General features: G+C 40.5%; 1 protein-coding gene across 3 annotated transcripts in view; it reads right to left on the bottom strand.

Annotated features, from left to right (window-relative positions):
- Positions 1–1001: 1001 nt before the first annotated feature.
- Positions 1002–27981, bottom strand: part of LRRC25 (leucine rich repeat containing 25) — a 144383-nt gene continuing 117403 nt past the window's right edge. For all 3 annotated transcript variants that reach the window (XM_072112614.1, XM_072112595.1, XM_072112604.1), the window contains 3 exons: positions 27386–27492; positions 9061–9920; positions 1002–1751 (listed from right to left, as the gene is read on the bottom strand). In XM_072112614.1, coding sequence (XP_071968715.1) covers positions 1583–1751; positions 9061–9920 — 1029 coding nt within the window. In that variant the 5' untranslated portion in view covers positions 27386–27492 and the 3' untranslated portion in view covers positions 1002–1582. The remainder of the gene's footprint in view (positions 1752–9060; positions 9921–27385; positions 27493–27981) is intronic.

Genomic DNA, 27981 nt, shown 5'->3' with positions numbered 1-27981 from the left:
AAGCTGAACCGAGTATAAGCCGAGGAAACTTATTTTAAAACAAAAAACTGGGAAAACTTATTGACTCGAGTATAAACCTAGGGTGGGAAATGCATTGGTCACAGCCTCCAGCCAGCATATAGCTATCCAGTCTCCTTTCCCCTCAGTATAAAGCTAGCCAGCTCATTTCCACCCAAGTATATTGCCAGCCAGCCCATGCCCTCTAATTATCAGGTAATTGTACTGTTCAGGTTTTCATTCTTGAGCACCTACACTTTGTGAATAGTTTATTATCCCATGAATGATGTGACAATATCTGCACAATTGTTTATTTATCTACTGTTTCTATGGTCATTGTCCAGGTGGAAGAGCTGGACTGCTAGGTCCACACATATGTTGTGCTTTCCCTAGAGAAGTCATTTTGGTTTTCACCTTTTTAATTATTTTGATTTATTTTGTGTGTGTGGCATTTTTGTATTGTTGGTACTGAATAAAGAGAATATTCATCATATGACATGCCAACCCATGCCCCCTAGTATATAGCCAACAGATACTGCCCCATAGTATGTAGCCAGTCAGCAGACAATACTCCCTAGTATATAGCCATCCAGCCCCTGCCCTCAGTATATAGCCCCTTGCCCCAGAATATAGCGAGCTAGCCCCCAGTACATAGCCATCAGCTCCTGCCCCTTAGTATATAGCCAGCGAGCCCCTTGTCCCTTAGTATATAGCCCGCCAGCCCCTGCCCTCAGTATATAGCCCCTGGCCCCAGAATATAGCCATCTAGCCCCCAGTATATAGCCAGCAGCCCCATGCCCCCAATGCATAGCCATCAGCTCCTACCCATTAGTATATAACCAGCAAGCCCCTTGTCCCTTAGTATATAGCCAGCAGTCCCTGCTGACAACATGGCTACATTTATGGATCATCACACAGGTAATTTTTTTTTTATAATATCCAACTAAAGAAATATATATACATATACAGTCATATGAAAAAGTTTGGGCACCCCTATTAATTTAGGTTTTTGCAACAGCTATTTCAGTTTGATATATCTAATAACTGATGGACACAGTAATATTTCAGGATTGAAATTAGGTTTATTGTACTTACAGAAAATGTGGAATATGCATTAAAACAAAATTTGACAGGTGCAAAAGTATGGGCACCTCAACAGAAAAGTGACATTAATATTTAGTAGTAGATGCTCGGTTTGCAAAAATAACAGCCTTTTGTCGCTTTCTGTAGCTTTTAATGAGTTCCTGGATGAAGGTTTTTTTGACCATTCGATTTTATAAAACAATTCCAGTTCAGTTAAGTTTGATGGTCATTGATGGTCATTGATGTCATTGCTCAGATGAGAAAACACCATTAATATAAGATTGGTGCCTGTCCAATAGCCAGCAGCCCCACAGATCAGCTGTTTTCAGCAGTTGAAAGTAGAGAATGGAACATGCAGCAGATTATGTGGTCCTCAGAATTACTGTGGACAAGCTCCCTTTCACTCCCTTTAAAGTCACAGTATCTTTATCCCAGAAAAAACCTCTAATGATTCACAAAATAAAAGTATATGATACATAATATTTGATCTATTACAGATGGTTTAATGATCTGGTAAAATATACACATCATCTTCTTCTTTGTTCTGGTTTTTCATAGAAGTAGGTTCTGAGTAGTTATAATAAATCCCGTGAGTGTTAGTGTAAATTGGCTGGTCACCATCATTGACATCACTCTCAAGATATAAGTCTTCTTCTGCTGTACCTTTGCTGCTGGTGAAACAAAGAAAAAATGTTCAAGCTGATCATGATGCACAAACCTCTGCTCAATACATTCAATGGTTATTGATAATTAAATGAATTTAGACAGGGGTCACACAGGGTGGATACACAAGTTAGTTACCGTCAGAGATGGCCTGTAAACTCATAATGCAAAGGCTGGTAGCAGTGTTCACATGCAGAATTTTTTTTATAGATTTCTTGTCAAAACCTGAGAATCTTCAAATGTCAGGTAGTCATGATCCAAAATGATGATAAACTGATAAAATTGAGAGTTATTTTGGGAGTTGGGCAGTGTTGACACATTTCTTGATATGCCAATCATATCAAAATGGTTTCAATCTACTGTGTATGTGGGGCGCATAACAGGGTTTGTGAATCATTTGAACCTCACATGAGATAAACAGTTGATGAGGGATGATGAAGACAGACGTCAATATAACTCTTACAGGACTCAGCCTTTTATTGTTTTTGCGTTTCTGTTTTTTACTCCCCTCATTCCAAAAGCAATAAGCAATTATTTTACGTTTACAGAGATGTGTTAGGTCTTGTTATCTGCGGGACAAATTGTACTTTTTAGTGGTGCTGGAAAGCTGGAAAAAAATTGTGCAGTGAAACTGACAAAAAAACCCACATTTGCTACGTATTCTTGAGGGCTCTGTTTTACGGATTTTATTCTGCGCTCCAAATGACACTTTCTCTTTATTCTTTGGGTCGCTATGATCATAGGGATACCAAATTTGTATAGGTTTTATTAGGTTTTAATAGATTTTAAACATTTTTTAATCTTTTGTACTTAAAAAATATTTGCCATTTTGCCAATTTCTGAGGCCAACAACTTTTTCACACTTTGGTGTATGGACTTTTTTTGTGGTATGTTCTGGCGTATTAATTTATATCCATTTGTTAGCTATATGACTTTTTTTCATATAGTCATGGATGAAAATGTGGCAATTTCTGACATTAAGGCAATATTTTCCGTTACTATGTTCATGGCCAAGAATAATCTTTTTTTATATTTTGATAGGTATCACCGTGTCCCAAAATTCTATCATGTTCTATCACTGGTTACGACTTTAGTCATATTCAAACTCAAAAGCTGAGTTAATGCTGGAATTGGATGGAACTAACATTGTAGAAGGGAGCTCATGCCTATATCCCCTCTTATTTAGAGAGACAGCATAGAAGGATGATGACGGGCACAGGGAAATAAGTAGATAGTAACAAGGTGAGATTGGAGATTTAGCACTATTGAAATGCATGATATAGGAATAGAAACTAGAATGAATGATGTAGAAGGTAAATGCATTAGGAAGATTATTTTTTTTTGTGCTGCGGTCATACAATCTGGCTCATGTGTGTCAGGACAGAGAAAGAGGTGCAGGTCCTGAGCTCACCCACAACCCCTGACTAATTGCCCAGACTGTGCTAGCCAGGGTAGGACTGGCCCACTGGTGTGCTGCTGTAACCACCGGTGGGCCCAGACACCAACTTAATCATATGGAATAAAAGTTGTTCAGAGTGCTGAAGAAACCTACATCCTCTTCTCCTCGTTTACTCACTCTGTGCACCGGCGGGATTAAGACATTCAGAGGTGAGCTGAAATTTATAAATATAGAGTATATCTGTGTACTCCCAAACACAAATGGAAATGAGAGGTTCCACAATAATAGAGGGAGATAAATGGCACAATATTGGGGGAGATGACAGGCCATAATATGAGGGAGAGATGAAGAGAGAACAATATGAGGGGGGAGATGAGGCGTCACAATATGAGAGGTAGGTTTGGCGCCACAATATGAGTAAGAGATGAAAGGGGGCACAATATGAGGGAGAAGTGAGGGCTCACAATATGAGGGGGAGATGAGGGGCCACAATATTAGGGGGAGATAAGAGACGACAAAATGAGGGAGAAACAATATGAGGGGAATATGGAGCAGGCACCAATTGCTTTATGTTGGACCTTAAGGCTGTGTTCACAAGATGTGATTGAATTGTGTTTTTAAACAGATATCAAGTGCATCCTAATTAATTCCTCCCTGAACACAGATGTGTTTAGACCTATATGCTTTTGTTTGATATGTAGCAATATGTGTTGTGCCATGTTAAGAAAACATTTGTTGCTGCTTGCCAGTCACATGCGTTTGGGTCTAGACACAACTGTGTTCAGGGAGGAGATATTCCAAATGTGCGTGATGTGTGTTTAAAAACATAATTGAGCTATTCACACCATGGGGCACATTTACTAAGGGACGCGCGCCACACTTTTGCTGGAACGTGCAGGTTCTTCATGGATAAAACGGCTTGCACAGGTATTTAAGAAGTTTCTGCTCTGAGATAGTGTCGCACGTAAACCTTTTGTGGCGCAGCTGCTCTGGCTTCCATGCGACACAAATTAGGGGGCCTGCTATCAGACGGTCCAACTGATTCAGACCGAGCACCGAACGCCCTATGTTAAAGGTGCACCACAAAAAAAGATGGTGAACCTTGTCAGACCATTTCAGGGAAACAACAGATTCATGATTTCTGGCGCATGATCCTAGTGACACACACAGCATTATAGACAGACAATGCACTTTTAGTGAACTTGAGTAACCTTGTAAGTAAATCTGCCCCAATGTGTCTGCATTGCATTTTAAAAAGGGTTGCAAACACAATAGGAAAAAACCCAACTTGGTTTTATCATCATTAATAACCAATACATATAACAATGCTGAAAAACGGACATATAAAGCTCAGCCTAGAATAGACCCAAAGATTTCAATGCTAAATAATGTAAAATCCAAGACTGTTTACAAATTACATTGTTAGTAAAAGTATAAGTTTATTAGATAACAAATCTAAAACCACATAAAAAAGAGGAACACGCAGAAAATAAAGGCCCACATAAGGTCACAATGAATACTAATAAAATATATGTGGAGACTCATTTCTACTACACTGAATCCAATAGCCAGATCTCCAAGTATATTTAGACAGAAATTCTGCTACGCAAACAAAATCAAACAGGGCTGTGCAAGAGGGCAGTATATAAGTGTATGTATACAGACCAAAGGAGCCGTTCCCCGACGTGTTTCACATAGGACACTTAATAAAAAAGGCATTTAAGTTTGGACTCTACATATTTAAAGGCAATGATAGGGTTGTTAGCAGGAACAACCAACTTATTACAAAAGCTAAATTCAGCAAGATACATTAGTTTGAGGAAGGACTCAGTTCGCTTCTTGCGGTCCACTTTTAAAATTATCTACAGGATTACAGAACTATTCACTGACCAAAATTTTACTTCCTGAAGTCTCTTTTAATCACCAGGGTTGACCTTAAGCTCTGCTGCTAGTGTGATCTGCCCTATGCCTCTCTATCATTTAATAGATTCTTGCTGTAGCTCTTCCGATTTGGCCCCTATGACCCTTGTGCTCCATGTTTACACTCCACACATGAAGACCAATTTATGCATGGGATATGTGTTGTATGGAGGTAGTCGTTGATACATCAAAGTAAGAATTGGTAGGAATAGGTAGGTTTTATTTTAAGACAGTATATTTGTGAAAACATTTTCTATGTGCAACATCCCCCACCAGGCCCTAGCCTTTTGTAAGGGCCTGGAGGCAGCCGGGCCCAGAACACCGGAGTGGCTGGCGGTTACGGCCTAGGCACTCTAGTGTCACAGTGCTTGGTATGGGGACCGGAGGGCTGTCCTACAGCCTGGCAGGTATCCAGCAGGTGGTGTGTGCAAGAAAGATGGAGGGAGATCTGATGTACTAAATCTCCCTGGGGCAACCCCTTTTGTGTCTTTAGTCTGGAGTCCCTGGGTAGTGGATGGGGCGCCCTTGGTGTTACAGCCGTATGTAGGGAACAGACGGAGGCAACGTTAACTAAATCTTAGTTAACAAAATAACTAAAGGTTCTTTATTAGAACAACTGCAGGCAATGGGCTAAACCAGTGATTTTCAACCTTTTTTGAGCCGCGGCACACTTTTTATACTTAGAAAATCCTGGGGCACACCACCAACCAAAATAGCACAAAATGACACTAAAACAGTCATAAAAGGCCTCCCTTTACTAATAAAAAACCTCTAGCGGCCTCCCTTTACTAATTAAAAGACCCTAGCGGCCTCCCTTTACTAATTAAAAGACCCTAGCGGCCTCCCTTTACTAATTAAAAGACCCTAGCGGCCCTAGAGGCCCCCCTTTACTAATTAAAAGGCCCTAGAGGCCCCGTTTACTAATTAAAAGGCCCTAGAGGCCCCCCTTTACTAATTAAAAGGCCCTAGAGGCCTCCCTTTACTAATTAAAAGGCCCTAGAGGCCCCCCTTTACTAATTAAAAGGCCCTAGAGGCCCCCCTTTACTAATTAAAAGGCCCTAGAGGCCCCCCTTTACTAATTAAAAGACCCTAGAGGCCTCCCTTAACTAATAAAAAGCCCTAGCCTCCCTTTACTAATAAAAAAAAAAGACCCTAGCTTCCTTCCTTATACAAATAATAACCTTATATACTTACCCTTGATGTCTTCTTCCGCGTAACTTCTCTCCTAATGGTGATCCGCCCATCTTCTGTAGCTCCTGCACCGCGCGGCCCATGTCACTTGACTTACGCGACCTGACATCAGGTCGCGTCAGTCACGTGACATGGGCCGCGCGGTGCAGGAGCTACAGAAGATGGGCGGATCGCCGACGCGGGGCTTGAAGTTAAGTATGGGGGCAGAAACACGGGGGTGCGGCAGCAGCGCTACACAGGGGCTCCCCGCGGCACACTCAACCATGTGTCGTGGTACACTAGTGTGCCGCGGCACACAGGTTGAAAATCAATGGGCTAAACAATATTGTTACAGATGCCGGATTGTTGGAGATTCCGGATTACTGGAGTGGTCATGGAGAGTGATCCTCAGGAATAGTAGTTACAGGCTGGGAGTAGGTGCAAGCTGGGATGTAGCTGTCTCCAGATATGGAAGCTGCAGCTTTGTCCTGGGTGTTCTGTGTGTAGCACTGGAGGTGTGCGTCACACCATCTCTCTGTATGCTCTGGATGATGTGCTTTCTAGGGGAGCTGGATTCCAAGAAAACTGAGGCCTGTGCTGTGAACAGACCTGGTGGTCAAGAGCCCTTGCCCCTTCCTGTCCAGGGGTTTTGTTATCCCCTGGTCAGGTGGTGGCTTACTCTCCAATTATACTCCAGTTCACATGGAAGAATATCATTGGATAACAATCATTAAATATCTTAACCCTTGCTGTACAGGCAGAGTTGACCACAGCTAATTACCTCTATAAGACTGTGTAATCCCTGAGGTGAGTTATGCAGGCTCACCTGCTGGGAGAGACACAGATTAAGGGGCTTATTCACAACGCTCCTCTGCCTGCACATTCGCAGGGGTTTTGCATATGCATGTTATTCTCTTTGTTTCTATAGAGAGTGCATATATTTCTGTAAACATCCACATGATGATTAACATGAATGGAACCATCTAATTTATAAAGCTGAGTGGATGTGTGTTTGTGTATATATGTATGTATGTATGTATGTATGTCCGCTAAAGGAATCTGTACCGTCAAGTTCACAATCACCAAATTTTGTACAGTTGTTGCCTGTGACTCAGAGATGTCTTAGACCAGGTTTTGAGCCAAAATTTTCACCCCACGCTGCTGCTGTGGCAGTTGGAAACTGAGCCGAGATTGGTTGCTGTTCTGCCACAGGTCATTAATATGAGCTCTTTGCTGTGATTGGTTACTATAGGCAATGAGTATAAGATGCTTATGTGTGATAGATAGAGACAGAAAGACAGGCTGTGACAGGGATTGAAAGACAGGGACTGAGACATACTGTGCCTGTGCGACGGGCTGTGACATGGACTGCAACAGGCTGCGACAGGAACTCCTGCATGCTGTGACAGGGACTGAGAGGCAAGCTGTGACAGGGGCTGACAGGCAGGCTGTGACAGGGACTGACTGACAAACAGGCTGTGACAGGGACTAACAGACATGCTGTGACAGGGACTGACTGAAAGGGTATGACAGGGACTGCAGCAGGCTGTGACAGGGACTGCAGCAGGCTGTGACAGGGACTGACGGACAGGCTATGACAGGGACTGAGGGACTGGACTGACGGACAGGCTGTGACAGGGACTGACGGACTGGCTGTGACAGGGACTGACGGGCTGGCTGTGACAGGGACTGACGGGCTGGCTGTGACAGGGACTGACGGGCTGGCTGTGACAGGGACTGACTGAAAGGGTGTGACAGGGACTGACTGAAAGGGTGTGACAGGGACTGACTGAAAGGGTGTGACAGGGACTGAGACAGGCTGTGACAGGGACTGACGGACAGGCTGTGACAGGGACTGACGGACAGGCTGTGACAGGGACTGACGGACAGGCTGTGACAGGGACTGACGGACAGGCTGTGACAGGGACTGACGGACAGGCTGTGACAGGGACTGACGGACAGGCTGTCACAGGGACTGACGGACAGGCTGTCACAGGGACTGACGGACAGGTTGTCACAGGGATTGACGGACAGGTTGTCACAGGGACTGAGACAGGAACTGACTGACAGGCTGTAACAGGGACTGACGGACAGGCTGTGACAGGGACTGACGGACAGGCTGTGACAGGGACTGACGGACAGGCTGTGACAGGGACTGACGGACAGGCTGTGACAGGGACTGACGGACAGGCTGTGACAGGGACTGACTGTCAGTGACAGATAACAGTGACAGTTTTAATATTCTATGCTGTATACTGGGAAGTGGGAAATTTTTTTTGAATGCAGTGAAAATGATGAAAAAACACATTTGCGCCATTTTTTGTGGGCTTGGATTTTACGTCTTTCACTGTGCACCCCAAATGACAGGTCTACTTCATTCAATGGGTCAGTACAGTCATGGGGGAAACCAAAAAATATTCTTAATTTTGTACTTGAACCCTAGGTTGTCTGACTGATCCTACCATATACTGCCATATTACAGTATGGCATAATATGGGGATTTTGCACACCATCTATTATATGTGCAAATCGCACATTGTAATAGCCTAAAACATGATAGCCTTGGATTTCTGTGTGACCCGCGGCTGTCATGATAACGGATCGCCGCTTCCTGATGACGTCACGGGGAGCGACGATCAGAGCCAAGATGGCGACGCCTGACTGCCACCAAAACCACTTATATTATAATCCACTACTGGTTGGTTGACAATCTCTGTAACTTAAATTTATATAATGGAGCATATTTTAATTCAAGCAGTGACACACTTGCAAACATTTAATCAAACGGTGTCTTTAGCATCTGATGTAATAAAAAAAACATTACTAACCTGTAATTGCCTGCTTGATGCTTATTTTCAATATAGTTGCGAGGTTTTATCTCAGTAGTCTGCAAGTGGCCAATGAAAACATTTTCATAATCTTGTCTATGACCTGGGCTTAATGTAGATTCAGTACCTTCCATATTTCTTGACATATAACGGGGTTGACCATGAGCCGGTGACTTATTTGAAGTATCCTTATTTTCTAAATCAGTTGAACTTCTCTTCTTCTTCCACAAATACAAAGCTGTACCTCCAACAATGAAAGCAATGACCAGAATTGGTAACACAATGTACAGCATCAAATATTGTTTGCCACAGTATTCTACATGGAAGTCCTTTATGTTAGTCAACTCTGAAGCCATCTGGCACATTGCAGAAAGGTTTGGGTATTCAGTATCATTTGTATTCAGATGCATCAATATGTTGCTGATTAAGTCACAGCGACAGTCCACAGTCAGTTTAACCAGAGTCCCATGGAAGACACTTGGAGGGATCACAGATAGTCGGTTATGTTCAAGTCGAAGAATTTGCAGACTAGATGAATTTATAAGAAACATTTTTGGCAAACCTTCTAGAAGGTTGGCCTGTAGGTTAACCTCTTGCAAAATAATAGCATTAGATAAAAAGTCTTCAGGAAGGAATCTTAGACTGTTGTTAGAGATATCCAGTATTTTAAGTTTGCCATAATTACTTTCCTTACTTGTATCAATAGCACTTATGTTTTTATTTTTTAACGTTACATGAGAGCAGTTGTTGAACTGAGACCAAATGAGTTTAGAACCCTTTATTGTGTCAAATTGACAGTTTTCTTCATTGGTGTAAACAGATGTACACAGAAAGATCATCAGCATAAATACTGCCAGCATCTGGAAGACAAAATAGTGCTTTCCTTTATAAAACTAATTCATGACAGTAATACTTCAATATTGCATCAAAAATACCATCAAATAACAGAATGAATTACACACCTTTATTTACAGGTTCCAAATTTTTAACTGGTTTTCCAAACAAAACATATTAATGACTTATCCATAAATTGATAGTGGTCACTACACAGTGAATGGAGCCACAAGAAGCTCCACCTATTGGGGCACATTTACTAAGAATACGGAAAACTGCACTAAAAGCGCTCTGGCCGTGTATAATGCGGTGTGCGACAGATTCATTACGAACATGCGCCACAAATGATGAATCTGTCGCTTACCTGCACTGGCCCAATAGAGTTCACCAATTTTCTTGTGGTGCACCTTTAACATAGGGCGTTCGACAGACTTTGCATGTTAAATAAGGCGCGCGGTCCAACTGCGCGCCGGAACAACCTCTAATTTGTGTCGCATGGTGCCTAGTGCAGCTGCACCACAAAACATGTCATGTGCGACAGATTTGTGGTGCAAACACTTCTTAAATACCTGTGCCAGCAGTTCACACCTAAAAGAATGTGCAAAGTCCATCAGAAAACTGACGCATGGCCCTTAGTAAATGTGCCTCATTGCGTAGAGTCTGTCCATGTATACTGCAGACTCACCTCTCATTAAGGCTTCCCTCAGCCAAACTTGAAAGGTTTCTACTGTATATAATGAATAAAGTTTTCTGCCTTTAACTCTGTCCACTGTGTAGAATTGCTCAGCAGGGAGCTGATTTCTAGGGGTGTTAAAAAACTCACAAATCTTTTATATTCATGACCTATCTTATAAATAAGCCATTTATATACAGTATACAGTTTTTCCTCTAATACAATTAAGGTGATGGTTCTTAGGCAATCAAGCTATAATTAACATATAGTGCATGGCTTATGAAGAAGTATGCAACTATTAGGCAGCCCAGCCCCTACCTACGCCACTATCATAGACCCACAAGCTAACATGCTTGGGTCCTCCAAATTTCTTTTGGCAGCCCTGCATTGGCCTATTACACAACTATAAGGTCTTTGGAAACCGTTTAAGCACTCACCGGTAGGTAATACTATGTTCTCCCAGAAATATCTTTTTGTAGTTTTGCATTTCTGTTCAGCAGAACAGCTACATTTTGAGTAATTCTGTGGTAAATAAAGTCTCCATACAAACATTTTTTGTGTGCAGCAGTTTATGAAAAAATACTTCCTTATATTTGGATTAAACATTACTTAATCCTAGAGCAGGGAGTTATTTGTTAAGGGCCATTGTTCCTAAGCATAGACATAAGTCATTTATAGGGCAACATACAAGGTTCTGATTGTTCTAATCATCAAACAATGTAAAATATTGTTTCAGGCAATGTTACATTCCATGCAACTTTAAAAGACTTTTATGAGATTTGTCCTTCCCTTGTTCTTTTTTTAAACAGTTCATGCCACTGTGTTGCCTTTTCACGCCCTAATTAACTGGCACAGTTTCTATTGGTGCATGAAAAGAAAGTGAAGATCTTTAAATCTACAGTATACTAGGTTGTCAAAAACCAATGTTTATAGGCGGAGATGTTATATATAGCTATTCAGCTAGGTCCTGGTGTGGTGAGACTGTGACCGGGTGCCATAGACCTCTATGATGGCCATGATACAGTTGTAAATTGTTGGCCGTATCACCGGCCCCCATTCAGTGTGCATGTGGAATATATGTATATATATATATATATATATATATATATATATATATATATATATATATATATGTTTGAATTGTTTGTACATAAATATGTAGTAAACATTAGTATGACCTTTAATCTTTATGTGCACCACAGAGTAAGTCGTGGCACAGTAAGGGCTGTACGTAAAGAGCTTATTGGCTGAGCTCTCTCAATACAGGTTAGGTGTCTGCTGTTTTATAAAGCTGACATCAGACATTAACTGTTAATACTGGCATGTGGGTACCATCAAATCGGCTATTAACCCCTTAAGGACGCAGCCTTTTTGCAGGTTAAGGCTCGCAACTTTTTTTTGAAATTTGACCTGCGTCTCTTTATATGGTTATAACTTTTGAACACTGTTACTTATCAAAGCGATTCTGATATTGTTTTTTCCCCACATGTTGTACTTAATTTTAGTGGTAAATTTTGGCTGATACGTTTTGCGTTTATTTACAAAAAAAAGAAAAAAATGATGAATTTTTAGAAAAATTTGCCATTTTCGAAATTCAAAACCACCGCGTTTTCAGGCAGATAGATTTAACACCTAAATAACTTGCAGAATAACATTTCCCATTTGTCTACTTTACATTTTCATAATTTTTGAAATGTTTGGATAATTTATTTTGACGTCACGCGGCCTACAAATCGAATAGCGATTTTCCGTATTTTCGGAATTGACTATTTTGGGGATAAATACTGTTTGAAATCAAATTTTACATATTTAGCAACAAAACCGCCTATATAACCAACCCATTTTCAAATCTGCACCCCTCAAACTATCAGAAACAGCATTTACAAAGATTGTTAACCCCTTCAGATCTTCATAGTAACTGAATCAAAATGGCGGTGAAATTTAGAATGGTCAAATTTTGTCGGTTATACGTTCATCTAGCCCTAAAATTTACACATTTCCAAAAGATAAAAAGAGAAAACTCACCATAAAATTTGTTCTACAATTTCTCCTGAGTGCAGCGACCCCCCACATGTGGACATTACTTGTGTTATGGGGGCACAGCAAGGCGCAGAAGGGAAGGAGCACCCTGCAGCTGCCAGGATTTTAGTTTTCTGGTTGCCCCCTTTTGAAGGCTATAACATTTTCGCTTTTCCGTTATTTGGGCCATGTGACAGCATTTTTTTTGCGGGACGAGATGCTTTTTCCAGTGTTACCATTTTGGGGTTGGTATCATCTATTGTTGAAAATTTTGGAACTTTTTTTGAGGTCATGAGTAGAAAAGCATCAATTCTGTACTGGATTTTTTACTTTTTTTTTTTTTTTGTGTTCACCGTATAGCCTAATAATCCTGTTATCTTTATTCTATGGGTCGATACGATTACGGGGATACCAGACATGAATATTTTTTCTTATGTTTTACTAAATTTGCCAAATAAAACCCTAATGTGGGGAAAAATCTATCATTTTTGCATCGCCGTCTTCCAAGTGGCATAACATTGTTACGTTTTTGGCTACAGAGCTGGTTGATGGCTTGTTTTTTGCGGGACATGTTGTTCTTTGCAACAATATCATTCTGGAGTACATATGTTTTGTTGATCACTTTTTATTGCATTTTTAGTGGGATATAATAGGTAAAAATCATAATTTTTGGCGGGTTTTTAACGTTTTTTTTTTACGGCGTTCATCATATGGGTTCAATAGTTATTTAGTTTTATTCTACGGATTGTTACGGACGCGGTGATACTATATATGTGGGGTTTGTGTTATGATTTAGACTTTTTTGAGTGTTATATGTCTCTTTATATGTTTTGGGGCTTATGGGCATTTTTAGTGATTTATAAAGTAATTTTTTATTGAAAAACATTTTTTTTTACATTTTTTTACATGATCCACCATGGGATATGAACAAGCAATCATCTGATTGCTTGTTCTTGATAATACTCTGCAATACTAATTGTGATGTAAAGACCCCCAGAAGGCATGTTAAATGCCGCGGTCGCGTTGACCGCGGCATTTAACGGGTTAAACACCCGCGATCGGAGCCCACTCCGACCGCGGGTGTTAGCCGGGGATGTCAACGGTAGATTACCGTTGAAATCCCGCGGCTAACGATGCCGGTTCGGCTGCTATACAGCGCTGAACCGGCATCGTCTCTGCGCAGTAGCTGTACTGCGCTGAGCGCTATTCGCGGGACTCAGCGCAGTACAGCTACGGCGCAGAGCGCTAAGGGGTTAACACCATGGGGGAACGTTGATTAACTGCCATAACAGATGGGAGCCTCTCAAAGACTCCCAGGCCTGTAGTTTCTCCTCATCTTTAACGGTCTTCTGCATCCCAAAATGCACAATTTAGAAAAATATACAAAATGATATTCCTTTGCTGAACATTTGAATTGACACTTTATTTGTGATTTTAAAACTTGAATATCTTGAATAAAATGTGATCAAAAGGTCATATAGGTCCCAAATGGTATAAATGAAAATACTCATCTCACAAAAAATTATAGGTTCTAGGGGGCATTACCGGTGACCCTTTATGCTGCAGCTTCACAGGATAATACACTGTAATGTATTCCAGATGTAAAGATGTATTCCAATATGCCTGTGATCTTTCCTGCCAAGGTGTTTACCATCAATAGGATAACAGTATAATTGTGGGGGAAAAGGGGCCCCTTTTTTACACTGTACATGAGCACTTCCTTCTTCGACGACTGTTTGAGACTACATCAGTCAGAGGGAGGAGGAAGCCCTAAGGGAGCAGGGTGGGGAGATGTTGAATAGAATATTTAATAGTTCCACTAAAAAGCATAATTTCCTTCCAGATAACAAGTCTTTTGAACCGTGGCGCCAAGTAACACATTTCTGTTAAAATTCTAAAAAGGAGAATCGCCCTTTAATACTGCTCCAGTTTAAAGTTACAGTGAGGAATGTGATTTTCATAGCTCCATGTGTCTGCTAATTCTGCCTGAAAATATGTAAAAAATAAAACTATTCCATCAATTTAAAGTCTCAATCATATAAAAAATGTAAAAATTCTTGTGATATGTAAAGCTGTTCCAAATTTATCATCATTTAAAGAAGAGCATAAGGGTATCTGCACACTACAGTGTAATGGCTGCGGGATACACTCCACAGCCATTTCCCAAGCATCATAGTATCATAGTATCATAGTATATAAGGCTGGAAGGAGACGCAAGTCCATCAAGTCCAACCTTTAAGAATTAAATAAATGTTTTATCCCCATAACCCGAGATATTTTTTCTCTCCAGAAAGTCATCCAGGCCTCTCTTGAACATGTACATAGAGTCCGCCATAACAACCTCCTGCGGCAGAGAGTTCCACAGTCTCACTGCTCTTACAGTAAAGAACCTTTGTCTATGGTGATGGTAAAATCGCTTCTCCTCTAGGCGTAGAGGATGCCCCCTTGTCCTGGTCACAGGCCGAGGTATAAAAAGATCTTTGGAGAGATCCTTGTACTGTCCGTTCAGGTATTTGTACATTGTAATGAGGTCTCCCCTCAGTCGTCTTTTTTCTAAACTGAATAATCCCAAATTTTTTAATCTGTCAGTGTATTCTAGTTCCCCCATTCCCCTAATAATCCTGGTTGCTCTCCTCTGCACCCGTTCCAGCTCTACTATATCCTTTTTATACACTGGTGCCCAAATCTGTACACAAAATTCCATGTGTGGTCTGACCAGGGATTTGTATAAGGGCAAAACTATGTCTTTATCATGAGAATCTTTTCCTCTCTTGATACATCCCATAATTTTATTTGCTTTAGCAGCAGCCGCCTGGCTCTGGTCACTAAAATTAAGATTACCATCCACCAATACCCCCAAGTCCTTGTCAGCTTCAGTTTTACTAAGTAATTGACCGTTTAGAACATAATTATACTTTTTGTTTCCATGGCCCAAGTGCATAACTTTACATTTATCTACATTAAACCTCATCAACCATTTCTCTGCCCATCCCTCAATCTTCCACAAATCCCTCTGTAATGCTAAACTATCGACCTCAGTATTTATTACTTTACACAGCTTAGTATCATCTGCAAATATTGAAACTTGACTGTGTAAACCCACTACAAGGTCATTAATAAAAATATTAAAAAGAAGTGGCCCCAATACGGTGGCACTCCACTGGTAACATCAAGCCAATCTGAGAATGTGCCATTAATGACCACCCTCTGTTTTCTATCACCGTACATAATTCATGCAGAACCCGGGGGTGTATGCCATCTGACCCAGGTGATTTATCTATCTTAGTGGTTGCGAGGCGGCGCCGTACCTCTTCCTGGGTTAAACTGTTGACATTATAAAAAGAATTTACCTTATTCCTCATTGTGTCTTCCACCAGGGGATTTTCCTGGGAAAGACAGTTGAGAAGGCGACATTCAGTAGATTGGCCCTTTCCTCATCTCCTTCCACCATGACCCCCATGTTATTTCTAAGGGGACCCACACTCTCTGTTTTTAGTTTCTTATCATTTATATACTTATAATTTGGGATTATTTTTGCTCTCCCTGGCAATATTTCTCTCAGTCTCTATTTTTGCGGCCTTTATCTGCTTTTTACAGGATTTATTTTTCTCTCTATAATCCTGTAATGCCTCATCGCTACCTTCACATTTTAGCACCTTAAACGCTTTATCTTTCTCGCTTATTGCTTTCCTTACAAGACTAGTTAGCCACATAGGGTTTTTCTTGTTCCTTTTATGCTTTTTCCCATAAGGTATGTGTTTCTCACAGGACTTTTTCAGAATATATGAGAAAAAGTCCCATTTTTGGGGGGGGCTTTTGTCTTTGAGAACATTATCCCAGTCTATGCCTTTAAGGTCTTCCCTTAGTTGCTGAAAATTTTCCCTCCTGAAGTTTAGAGTGTTGGTTGCCCCTTCACTAACGCTCTTAGTAAAGCGTAATACAAAATCAATGATATTATGATCACTATTCCCCAGGTTCCCCCCAACCTGTAGTTTTGATACCCTATCAGGTCTGTTGGTCAGGATAAGGTCCAGCAGTGCCCCCCCTCTTGTTGGCTCCAGGACTAGTTGCGACAGGTAATTGTCTTTTGTTGTTGACAAGAACCTGCTGCCTTTGAAGGACCTGCAGGTTTCTGCCCCCCAGTTGATATCTGGGTAATTGAAGTCCCCCATGATAAGTACTTCACCTTGCTTTGAAGCCGCATCCATTTCACTTATCAGCATTTCCTCTGCTGCCTCCATTATATTTGGAGCCTTATAACAAACCCCTAGTAATATTTTATTATTCTTTTTCCCTCCTCTTATCTCAACCCATAGGGACTCCACATTTGCGTTACTGATGTCATCTCGCAGGACGGGCTTGAGGCAAGAATTCACATATAAACAAACCCCTCCACCTTTTTTAGTTATACGATCCTTTCTAAAAACACTATAACCATCTATAGTAACAGCCCAGTCATAGCTACTGTCCAGCCATGTCTCGCTGATACCCACTATATTATATTTCCGCTCCAACATCAAGAGTTCCAGTTCCTCCATTTTGTTTGTGAGGGTCCTGGCATTTGTGTACATACACTTTATATGGTTTTCCCTGTCCGTATTCCTTTTGTCCTTATTCCCCAATCTCATTCCAGCCCCCCTTCCTCCCCCATGGACTATGACTCTTTCCAGCTCTCTATGTACACTGTCTATTTGCCCTGCACAAGTGTAGTGCCCTCCCCCCAGGTCTCTAGTTTAAACACTCCTCCAACCTTCTAGCCATTTTTTCCCCTAAAACAGCGTCCCCCTCCCCTTTGAGGTGCAGCCCATCCTTACTGTAGAGCCTGTAGCCGACAGAAAAGTCAGTCCAGTTCTCCATGAACCCAAAACCCTCCTTCCTACACCAACTTTTGAGCCACTTATTTACCTCCTTGATCTCCCGCTGCCTTTCTGGTGTGGCACGTGGTACAGGCAGTATTTCGGAGAAAATTACCTTTGAGGTCCTTGCCCTGAGCTTATGGCCTAAATCTCTGAAATCATTTTTAAGGACCTTCCACCTACCTCTTACTTTGTCATTAGTGCCAATGTGGACCATGACCGCTGGTTCCTCACCAGCCCCTCCCAGGAATCCGTCAACCCGATCCGCAACATGCCGAACCCGAGCACCCGGCAAACAACACACTGTTCGGTATGCACAGTCTTTGTGACAGATTGCCCTGTGTGTTCCCCTAATAATCGAATCTCCCACTACCAGCATCTGTCTGACCTTGCCTGTGCTCCCATTCCCCTTCTTACTGGATCAGACATTCCCCTGGTTGCTAGCGGCCACGTCTTGCTGCAGCATTGCTACCCCAGAGCTGATATCCCCCTCATCCGCCAGCCTGGCAAACTTATTGGGGTGCACCAGATCAGGACTAGACTCCCTACAACTCTTCCCTCTTCCCCGCCTTCTACATGTTACCCAACTAGCTGCCCCCTCACTCTGCACCTCCATACTTCCCTACCCACACCCATCTTCCCCAGAGAGTATGTGCTCCAGGAGCAGCAAACTTCGTTCCATATTATCAATTGCCCGCAGCCTTGAAACTTGCTCATTTAGATCCAGAATCTGGGCTTCCAGATGAGCAATTTTCACACACCCCACACAGCAGTATTCCCCCTCGAACGGCTGTTCAAGGAAAGCATACATGGCACAGGATGTACACCGTGTAGCAATACCACTTATGGAGTCCATTATTGTAATGGGGATTACAATAGAAATATGCACAGAAAGAAGAATCTACAGTCAGAGTTACACAAAACACAGCAGTTACCTGCTAGAGCCCCTCAAACTTAAGTCCCTTAAACCTAAGTCACACTTAAGACACTGCACACACTTGGGAGCAATGCACACTCGCCGCCAAGCTCACACGCTCGCTTTTCTGATGCTTTTTTTAAAGGTTATCTGCCTCAAAAATCTGGCTCACTGCAACAAGATCTGGCTGCAGCAGCATCAGAAACCACTCACACTGCAAAGAATGCAATGATTTTGATGTGGCCAGAGGACAGAGCTATACATTTTCATAGCAAAGGTTTAATTACTGACAATGACAAAATGTGGAGATTGATAACCAATTACAAGTGGTCCAAGATATATATAAGTATTAAAAACTCATCACTATATATCAGTATATCATAATGCACAAATTACACTATACACCAAGCTCAAAAGGAAAAAGGAGTCTTCCAGGCAGCTTGGCTTGTAGTTTTTAAAGCAATTGAAACCCAGGAACTGCTGATACAAGTAAGTCCCAAGTAAATTAGCTTGGGATACATAGATAAATAGCCCTAACTACCAAGTGTAAAACTAGATAAACCCAAGGCACTCTCAGGTCGTCGTTTGAAATGTTCTTGATTGTTCCTTTACTGTACTGTACTTTGTACTTGTTTTATTCCTATTACCTATTATTTATAATATAGATTACTCAGAATTCTCCAAGGCAGAACTCATTTAAGAGCGACAATAAGAAATTGGACTTAAGTTAATATTATAATACTACCATAACCTGCTGTGGAAAATATTTAAAAAAATCATCCATGTTTTCTGGCATATTTGGCCACGCACTTTGAAGCAGATTGTTAAATACTGACTTGATAACTACTTACAGGGACATAATGATTGGGGTCACAGGGGGTGCGATGGCCCAGAGCAAAAGGGGGCACGCAACTGCCAGCCAACAGATCCCGGGTTGCCAAGGAAGGAGGGAGGATCAATTGCATGGATGTCTTTAAGACACACATGTAATAAATTACAAGAGTGGAGTAGGGAGAGACAACTGTTTGCATCATTTATCTTTGGGATCACAATCCTAAATTAATAAAGGGGCCCACTGGAGTCTTGTTATGCCACTGACCTCTAATTTGTTAATAATTGAGCTCTAGTGGCTGGTTCAGTGTGGTCAGTTTTTACTCCAAAAATGCAGAAACAAAAGTTATCAACAGTCATGTGACATTTTGATAAATGAGACAGAAAAAAGCAAACTGGACAAAAAACACTCAAGAAAAGTGGCTTAAAAAGTCACCTTATAATACATCGAGCCTGAAGTTTGGATATCTGCAGCCTTAATCCTAGTGCATGTTGTGTGTGAATAACAATATTAACAATTGTTTGGTGATCTACAACAAGAATCTTATGTGCCTCAAACAGCAGAACGTTCTTCCTCTTGCTTCATATATATGTGGACATACTGTGTGTAATGTTTGTGTAACAAAAGGAAGGCAATTATTGTTTCTGCTTTTTGCATAACGTAAAAGGCACACAAAAACTGTCAGTATGTGTTATAGTTTCAACCCTGAAAGCAAAACACTGGATTTGGACATGGAATACAACATGGATTTAGTAAACTATCCTTCACACTTCTGGCTTTTCTCTTTGTGTTTGTTCTGGTGCTATTGGTTGCTCTCAAACTAAAATCAAGATGGGTAATGGATGTTGGAGCCCCACGTTAATGAATAAGTACAGGTCACTAATCTTAAACATAGCGAATCCTTAAAAACCTATGTACTATTTCATTTTTTAACATCAATTTTTGATCTGCGATTGTGTGAAAGTCAGAATCCTTACTGATCAGCTATTCTCAGAAAGCATGTTCTCCTGTATTGGTTATATTCTGTGCATCCTGGTGCTCATTATTATACATTTTATTATTAGGAATTATATTTGTTGCAGAAGCCTTAGGTACCGCATTGATGTTCCATTCAAGTCTACAGGTTGCTGCATAAAATGGCCTCTTTAAGAAATATACAGGGAGAAGCATGACTCTTGGTATCATTAAGTCTAGGAATGGCAGACAGTGGGACCCTGCAAAGCTAAATTTGATGGCCATTGATAGACCCTTTAGACAACACCGTGTACTATTTTTCATTTTATTTTATTTTTGTATAAACATAATTGCAAAAAATATTTTATAGATTCATAGTTCTCATATATATATATATATATATACAAAAAGCAAGGGGATTTGCAAAAGCACTCCTCTAAAAAAGATTTGACTCAGGTGCACATCCCAGGGCTTAGACCAAGGCCCATCAGTAATCCAATAAAGAAAAAATGGCAGCACTCCGAGATTTTGAAAATGAAAGTGAACTAGTTTATTCACACATATGTCCAAAACACGACGTTTCGGCTCCTTGAACCTGGAGCCTTTTCCACTTGAAAAAGGCTCCAGGTTCAAGGAGCCGAAACGTCGTGTTTTGGACATATGTGTGAATAAACTAGTTCACTTTCTTTTTCAAAATCTCGGAGTGCTGCCATTTTTTCTTTATTATATATATTCCGCTTACAGAAAGCAGGATATAAAGGGCCAGGCCATTTTTGTGTTTCCATTTTTCACTCCCCGTCTTTAAAAACTTTTTTTATATTTCCGTTACAGTGCTGTATCAGGACTTGTTTTCGGTGTAACAAATTGTACTTCCAAGTGACAATATTTCATATTTCATGCCGGTTATTGGGAAGTGGGAAAAAATTCCAAATTTGATGAAATTGTAGAAAAAACTAATTTGTGCCATTTTCATGTGGACACGTTTTTTATGGTTTTTCACTGTGTGCTCTAAATGACCCCACTACTTTATTCCTTGGGTCAGTGCGATCATGGGAATACCAAATTTAAACAGATTTTATTATTTTTTTGTTGATTTAGTTTTAGTAAATTTAAAAAATTAAAGCTTTTGTACAAAAAAAAATTCTCTTCATTTCATCGTATTCCGACGCTATTAACTTTTCATACTTCTCTGTAAGGTGTCTTTTTTTTTGAAGGATGTGATGATGTTTATTGAATTTTGGGGACTGTTGTTTTTTATGTGTTGCAAATGGCGGACAAGTATTGCTTTGAACATTTGAGCGCTATTTTCTGTCACAGGAATAATTTTTTTTTATATGTTCATAGATTGGGACTTTTGGGATGCAGTGCTACCTAACATCATGATTTGTTTATGATTTTATTTCTATATTTTTAGATCAGTTCTATATCGGAATTGGGGGTGATTTTAAATTTTTTTTTTATTTACTTTATTTTTCCTACTTTTTAGACCCCCCTCGGCTATACTGTTATAGATTCTGCCCACTATGATCTGATCCAAGATGCCATTGCCCATGGAGGTAAGTGGTTAACATTGACCATGTATGCCAACACCCACCATGTATGAAGAGGGCTTAGCCCTTGAGCCCTCTTCATCCATTCTTAAAGGGGTATTCTCGTCTTGGCATTCACATTCAATTGTATTAATCTGCCATATATAAACATTTCTTCAATTAGATGTTATTAAAAAAAAAATGACCTGTGTGAAGATAATTTCTCATAAATGTAGTCTTATGGTGCCTTAGAAACAAGACTGTGTCCTTGGATACGGCCACCTCTGCTTGAGTGATTGCACAAAGAAACAAAAGGTTTTTGTATAAAAAAATGTACAAGAGTTACTACATGTTGCACAGACATCCTGTGGTAATGAACCCTGAATCCAGGTGGTCAGGCAGGACTCAATAGCGCATGTCTGGCCACTGCTGCCAAAATGTGAGGTGGTCGTATCCAAGGAAGTTCTCTGGTTTCTACATGAATGACTACATTCATGAGAAATTATCTTCACACAGGAACTTTTTTATTTATAACATCCAATTGAAGACATGTTTACATATGGCAAATGAATTAAATTAAATGTGAATGCCCAGATGGGAATACCCCTTTAGCAGCGTTATGACATATATGTACGTCATAATGCGTTAAGGGGTTAAGCTCTTTTCCCGCTGTTTTCAGGTTTCAACCTATTCCATTCCTGTTTCCCCTTTTTATATTTCTCTTTCTCTCATTTCTAATTTTCCTTCCTTGGTTTTTTTCTCGCTTTTCCTTTTGTAAAATATCAAATCTTTTTGTACCTTACAACAGGACTCATTTTATTGTTTTAAGCAACCGATTTGTTTCTGTTGCTCTTGTTCTACTGCTTTCTAACTGAAGAATTAAAAAACCTCTGTTCATGCCAGTAGGTTTAGGACACGTTGAGTTTTACTCTTATTGTCTCATTCGGCAGTATGAACTGGGCTCTAGTGGCTGACAGAACTGATATCTGCCACATCCTTCACTTTGCACCTACGGCAGGGCCTAACATCCCTATAAGTGTCCAGCACAGGCTACACTCCTTGCTGGTCAAAATGTTGGTCAAGCCTGGTTCACATTGCGATTATTTTTGTTTATTTGTCATTGTTTGATCCTGCTGTTGCTAACCCTATGTCTTATTGTGCTGTCTGTTTGTTGTTCTCTGTGTGTGCACAAGGACTTAAGAAGGGATACTCTTCTAGTTTTATACCCCCTGTCTTCGGTTGGGCAATAGGAAGGGACAGCTGGGAACTGGGTTTAATTTCAGAGCCCACTGTTTGTGTTATCTGTCTGTCCCTCGAGGTCAGCCTTACAAAGGTATTGGGAAAATAGTAGATCCTTCCTTTAAAACTTGCATAATTAAAAAGGCAATTTATTTCAGTTTAGTTATTAACGTGTTTGGCCATAACTGAACTGAAATAAGTTGACTTTTTGTGTATCCAAATTATTGGGGTTGGAACTAGAAAGCCTAAAATCTTAATGTTTCAGTTAAAGGCATCAAATGTTTATTGTATAGTACACTGTTATGAAATCCTGTGGATTTTTGAAAATTACTCAGACTTAAAATATAGCACAAAGCATTACCACATACATGATTACAAGTCACATGCAATACCACTGATACAATTGGATGAATGTACTGTATTGGCAATCAACAACATTCAGACAAGTTTGTTTCTGGGATCTTTACAGTATATTTAACAGTAAGAACTTTTTTTTTCAGTTTTATCAAAATAATAATGTATAGCACACAAGATAGCTACAAAAATGATTCAGGTTTAATTATTGCTCCATAGCAATTAAATCATGGCTTAAAATTGCAAGGAATGCTCAACATGTTCTTGCATTGGCAAAAATTTGAGAGACAATGGGGCTTATTTACTAAGGGTCTGCGCAATGCACTTTTGTCGGATTTTGGAAGTTTGCAAGGATTGCGCTGCTGTGACAGGTATTCAGAAGGGGATTCTCCCGCACGGGACCGGATTTTGCCGCCGGCTTTCATGCGACAGAAATCGGGGGGGGGCGGGCCGTTGGAGGATCGGACTGATTCGGACTGAGCGCGGGATTTAATATTCAAATTGTGTCGCAACCAATGCACTTACATGTACCAGGAAGAAGATGGTGAACTCCGGGGGACCTGAGTGGGGAAGCTACACATGCAGGGTTTCGGGCACACAATCTTTGTGAATTGCGGCACAGTACATTATCGTCAGACAGTGCACTTTGAATGAACTCCGTCGGCAGGGTAAGTATATGTGCCCCATCATTTTAATATATGGGTATAATAGCCTTTCAGTCTACTCTCAAAGTATAATTCATCCAGCATATCAACAGATCCTTTCTTATTATAAACGGATGAATTTTAGTTAACTTGAATGAGCTTTATGAGCTGTTATAATTTTTTAATATTATTAAATTTTAAGGTCAACAGTTAACCATATACTACCTGATTTACATGTTCTCTTGCATAGCTGTATCCTAAGGATAAAGTAAAAAATATGTGGCTTCTACCCTGAACACTTCTGGTCTCATATACGAAATCTGTAACAGTGACCTGACATATAGGTCATGATAATCCCTATACAGGCATTACTGAAACCTGTAAAGGAACTTGCATGCTATAGAATGGGTCTTATGCTTATTTCTGCTGGCTGGTGTATTTGCGTAATGCATAGCATGTTAGCATTTGGTTTCCATTATTCTCTTCAGTAATGGAAGATGCTTGAAATGGAAATGTGATGTGAGCCTCATGGTACAAATACAGAAGATGGCGCTCAGAACAGAACATGCTCTGTGGGAGCTGTTACCAGGAATTACATGTAGAACTAATTGAAGATGCATACATTTTTTTTCCTTTACATTTATTTCCTTTAAAAAATGTGGTTTTGTTTATTCACAATCAATAGAACAGTTTTAACACCTATTGCAAATATTCCCTTTTTACAAACCATTTCTCAAAACAGCTCAGATATTACTTGAATTGGGGGAAAACTGACCATGTATAGATGGAGTAATCTAAACTCCGAATGAAAAACCTGTAACCATTTACGGTAGAAGCAGAGTGGATACATCTAGAAACAATCTGATGCACGTGCTAAGTGAACTACATTGCAGGTTTTAAACCAATGGCATCTATTGCTGCAGGTTTAACCCACAGTGATTTGCAATGCAAAGGTTGAAATCCCAAGGGTTTCACAGAGAAACCCTTTCCAAATTTATATATTCTGAGAAACCTTTTAATAATAACAGAGTTACAGAGTTGACACTCCAACAGTCATGAGGCGATGCTAAGGATTTAGTAAAATCTGTAATATTTACCCCTTAACGACCTGGCCCTTTTTCGTTTTTTCACTTCCATATTTCACTCACCACCTTCAAAAATCTAAAACTTTTTTATTTTTCCAGATAAAGATCTCTGTGTAACAAATTGCACTTCATAGTGACAGTATTTAATATTCCATGCCGTGTACTGGGAAGCGGGAAAAAAATTCCAAATGCAGTGAAAATGGTGAAAAAAGGCATTTGGGACGTTTTCTTGAGGGCTTGGATTTTATAGCTCTCACTGTGCACCCCAAATAACATGTCTACTTCATTCTTTGGGTCCATACGATTATGGGGATACCAAATTTATAATGCTTTCATACATTTACAAAAATTAAAACCTCCTGTATAAAATTTTTTGTGGGGATTTTGCCATCTTCTGGCGCCAATAACTTTTTCATACTTTGGTGTACATAGCTGTGGGTGGTGTCATTTTTTGCAACTTTTGATTGAGTTTTCATTGCCATCATTTTTAGGACTGTGCGACCTTTTGATCACTTTTTATTGATTTTTTTATATTTATCAAAATTGCAAAAAAGTGCCATTTTCCACTTTGGGCGCTATTTTCCGTTACGGAGTTAAACACAGTGAAAAAATTTTATTATATTTTGATAGATCGGGCATTTTTGGACGCGGCAATACCTAATTTGTTTATGATTTTACTGTTTATTAATATTTATATCATTTCTAGGTAATGGGGGTGATTTGAATTTTTAGGTTTTTTTATTATAATTTTTTTTTTTTACTTTTTTTATTTTTACTTTTACTATTTTTCAGACTATCTTGAGTACTTTAATTCTAGGTTGTCTGATCGATCCTATCATATACTGCCATACGACAGTATATGGGGATTTTCCTCCTCATTTATTACAATATGCAATTAGCACATTGTAATGAATGGGTTAAAGCGAGACAGCCTCGGGCCTTTGGAAGACCCGAGTCTGTCATGGCGAGGGATTGTGCACCCTGAAGACGTCACGGGGAGCGACGATCCACTGCAAGAGGGCGTCACCATCTTTTTGAAGCCGCTGGCAGCATTGCCAGCTGCGATAGTCAGGGCGCGTTCACACGTTCCGCTAGCGCCACGTTCATAACGCGACACTAGTGCACAGGGGGCGGAGATTGTGGCGATTGCATATGCGTTTCCAGAGAAACGCATGCGATCGGGTTATTAATTGCATGCGTTTCCCGGGAAACGCATATGCGATCGGCCCGAGCCCCGCCCACTGTGCGCTAGCGTCACGTTATGAACGCGACGATAGCGGAACGTGTGAATGCGCCCTCAGGAAAACATGGGTGGTACCAGTAAGCCTTTGTTGCAATATGCAGCAAAGACTTACCGGCTATGGAGAGCGCTAGTACGACGCACATCGGGAAGGGGTTAATAAAAATCAAATATATCTGGCACCCACTGCACTGCTCCGGCCCCCTTAGCATAGAGCATGCGACACATTTCTGTTGTACACTGTGTGATAAATGTAGTGCATGGTACGACTCTGCACCAGAACGCCCCTTTCAGTGCAGTATTTTATGTTGCATACAGTGCAGCCAGGTATACTGCTTGCACATGTATTTATAAAGTGTCCGTGACACATTTGTGTCACAGACACTAGATAAATATATGTGTAAGCAGTTTGCACTGAAAAGACTGCGGGACAGAAGTATCACTTTTTTCTGTTGTTTTTGCGCCTTTTCATAGTGTCACAGTGTTTTTGCGCAAGTTTTGCGACTTAACACCAAACGTGCAGCAATCGTGCATCAAGCGTGCAGCAAAAACAACAATGTTTTACTCCTTTATCCTACCAATCCAGATGTTTTGCTGCCCCTAATAATCATTCATCATTAGGAACTTTTCATTCAGGTGCAAAAAACAGGCTCAAAAACATTCCAGCCTAAGGGTGGCGTAAATTGAGAAGCAAGCACTGAGTTCTTGTGCAAAGCAGCTTATCCCCAGTAGCAGAGCTCAGCAGACACTACGTGCAGCCTCAGTTTACAGTTCATGACCTTCTATTTACAATCTGCAAAAGCAGCAGCAGTGTCTGAGGAGGATTACTGGCCAGAATTACAGGGGGGCAGCAGCAGATCAACACTGGAGGATCCCCTCCAGGAGAAGCCACTGCTGAGGAGATCACTGGGTGCAGCTTGTCATCTACCTGAGCTCTGCTGTGAGGGTGATACATCTGGCCTTGTGTGTTGAACACTGCTGAAATTCGTCAATACATTTGTTGCATTACAGGTAATAGATTTTATAAAATAAGGTTTATAATTGTATAGATATAACACAAACTGCATATCTACTTCTTGGTCATCTGTTTAACTACATTTTATATCTCTAACCAATGAACTTATTGCTTTATTTCTTTGTAATGTCTTACCGTGTGTTTTAGCTATGCCTCAAAGTCCACACTGGTCTGTATGATCACATCCAAGAGTCTCGGTGAGTAGAGTGAGTTTTTTTTAATTCAGTGCTAGTGTCCAAAAACTAGGAAACAGAAACAGTGTTATTTCAACACTAACTTCTTCTTTTCATACAGGATATGACAGATCCCTGCAATGCTACTTGGTATTCGCCTTTCAGAAGATATCTTTCTCACTTTGTTATATCGGCCCAGCAAATATGTTTATGCTGACCGTGTATAAACCACTGAAGTAAAGAACTGGACCTAATGTTGATCATTATTGTAGTTGTTTTACGAGGCTTAAGGAAAATCTCTTCGCTATAGCACCTGTATATTTCAGAGTGACTTTTGAGGACACTTTTAATTAGTAAACCAAAAGATTTTGCTGCAGTATTCATACTAACACTGCCTGGCCTCCAAAGGTGCTGGGTGGTTATAATGAGGTTAATACACACACATTAAAAACCAACCCGCTTTGTTTTCTAACACATAAAAAACCCATGTTTGTGACTTCTTGTAACAGTGCCCTGTCTTACAGGGAGCCTGTCACCATATTGTACCCCATTAAGCTA

Source organism: Engystomops pustulosus, chromosome 1, assembly GCF_040894005.1.
Source record: "Engystomops pustulosus chromosome 1, aEngPut4.maternal, whole genome shotgun sequence".
In the NCBI taxonomy this organism is placed as follows: domain Eukaryota; kingdom Metazoa; phylum Chordata; class Amphibia; order Anura; family Leptodactylidae; genus Engystomops; species Engystomops pustulosus.
The sequence above is the reverse complement of the archived record's forward strand: the minus strand, read 5'-3'. Positions and strand labels throughout refer to the sequence as shown.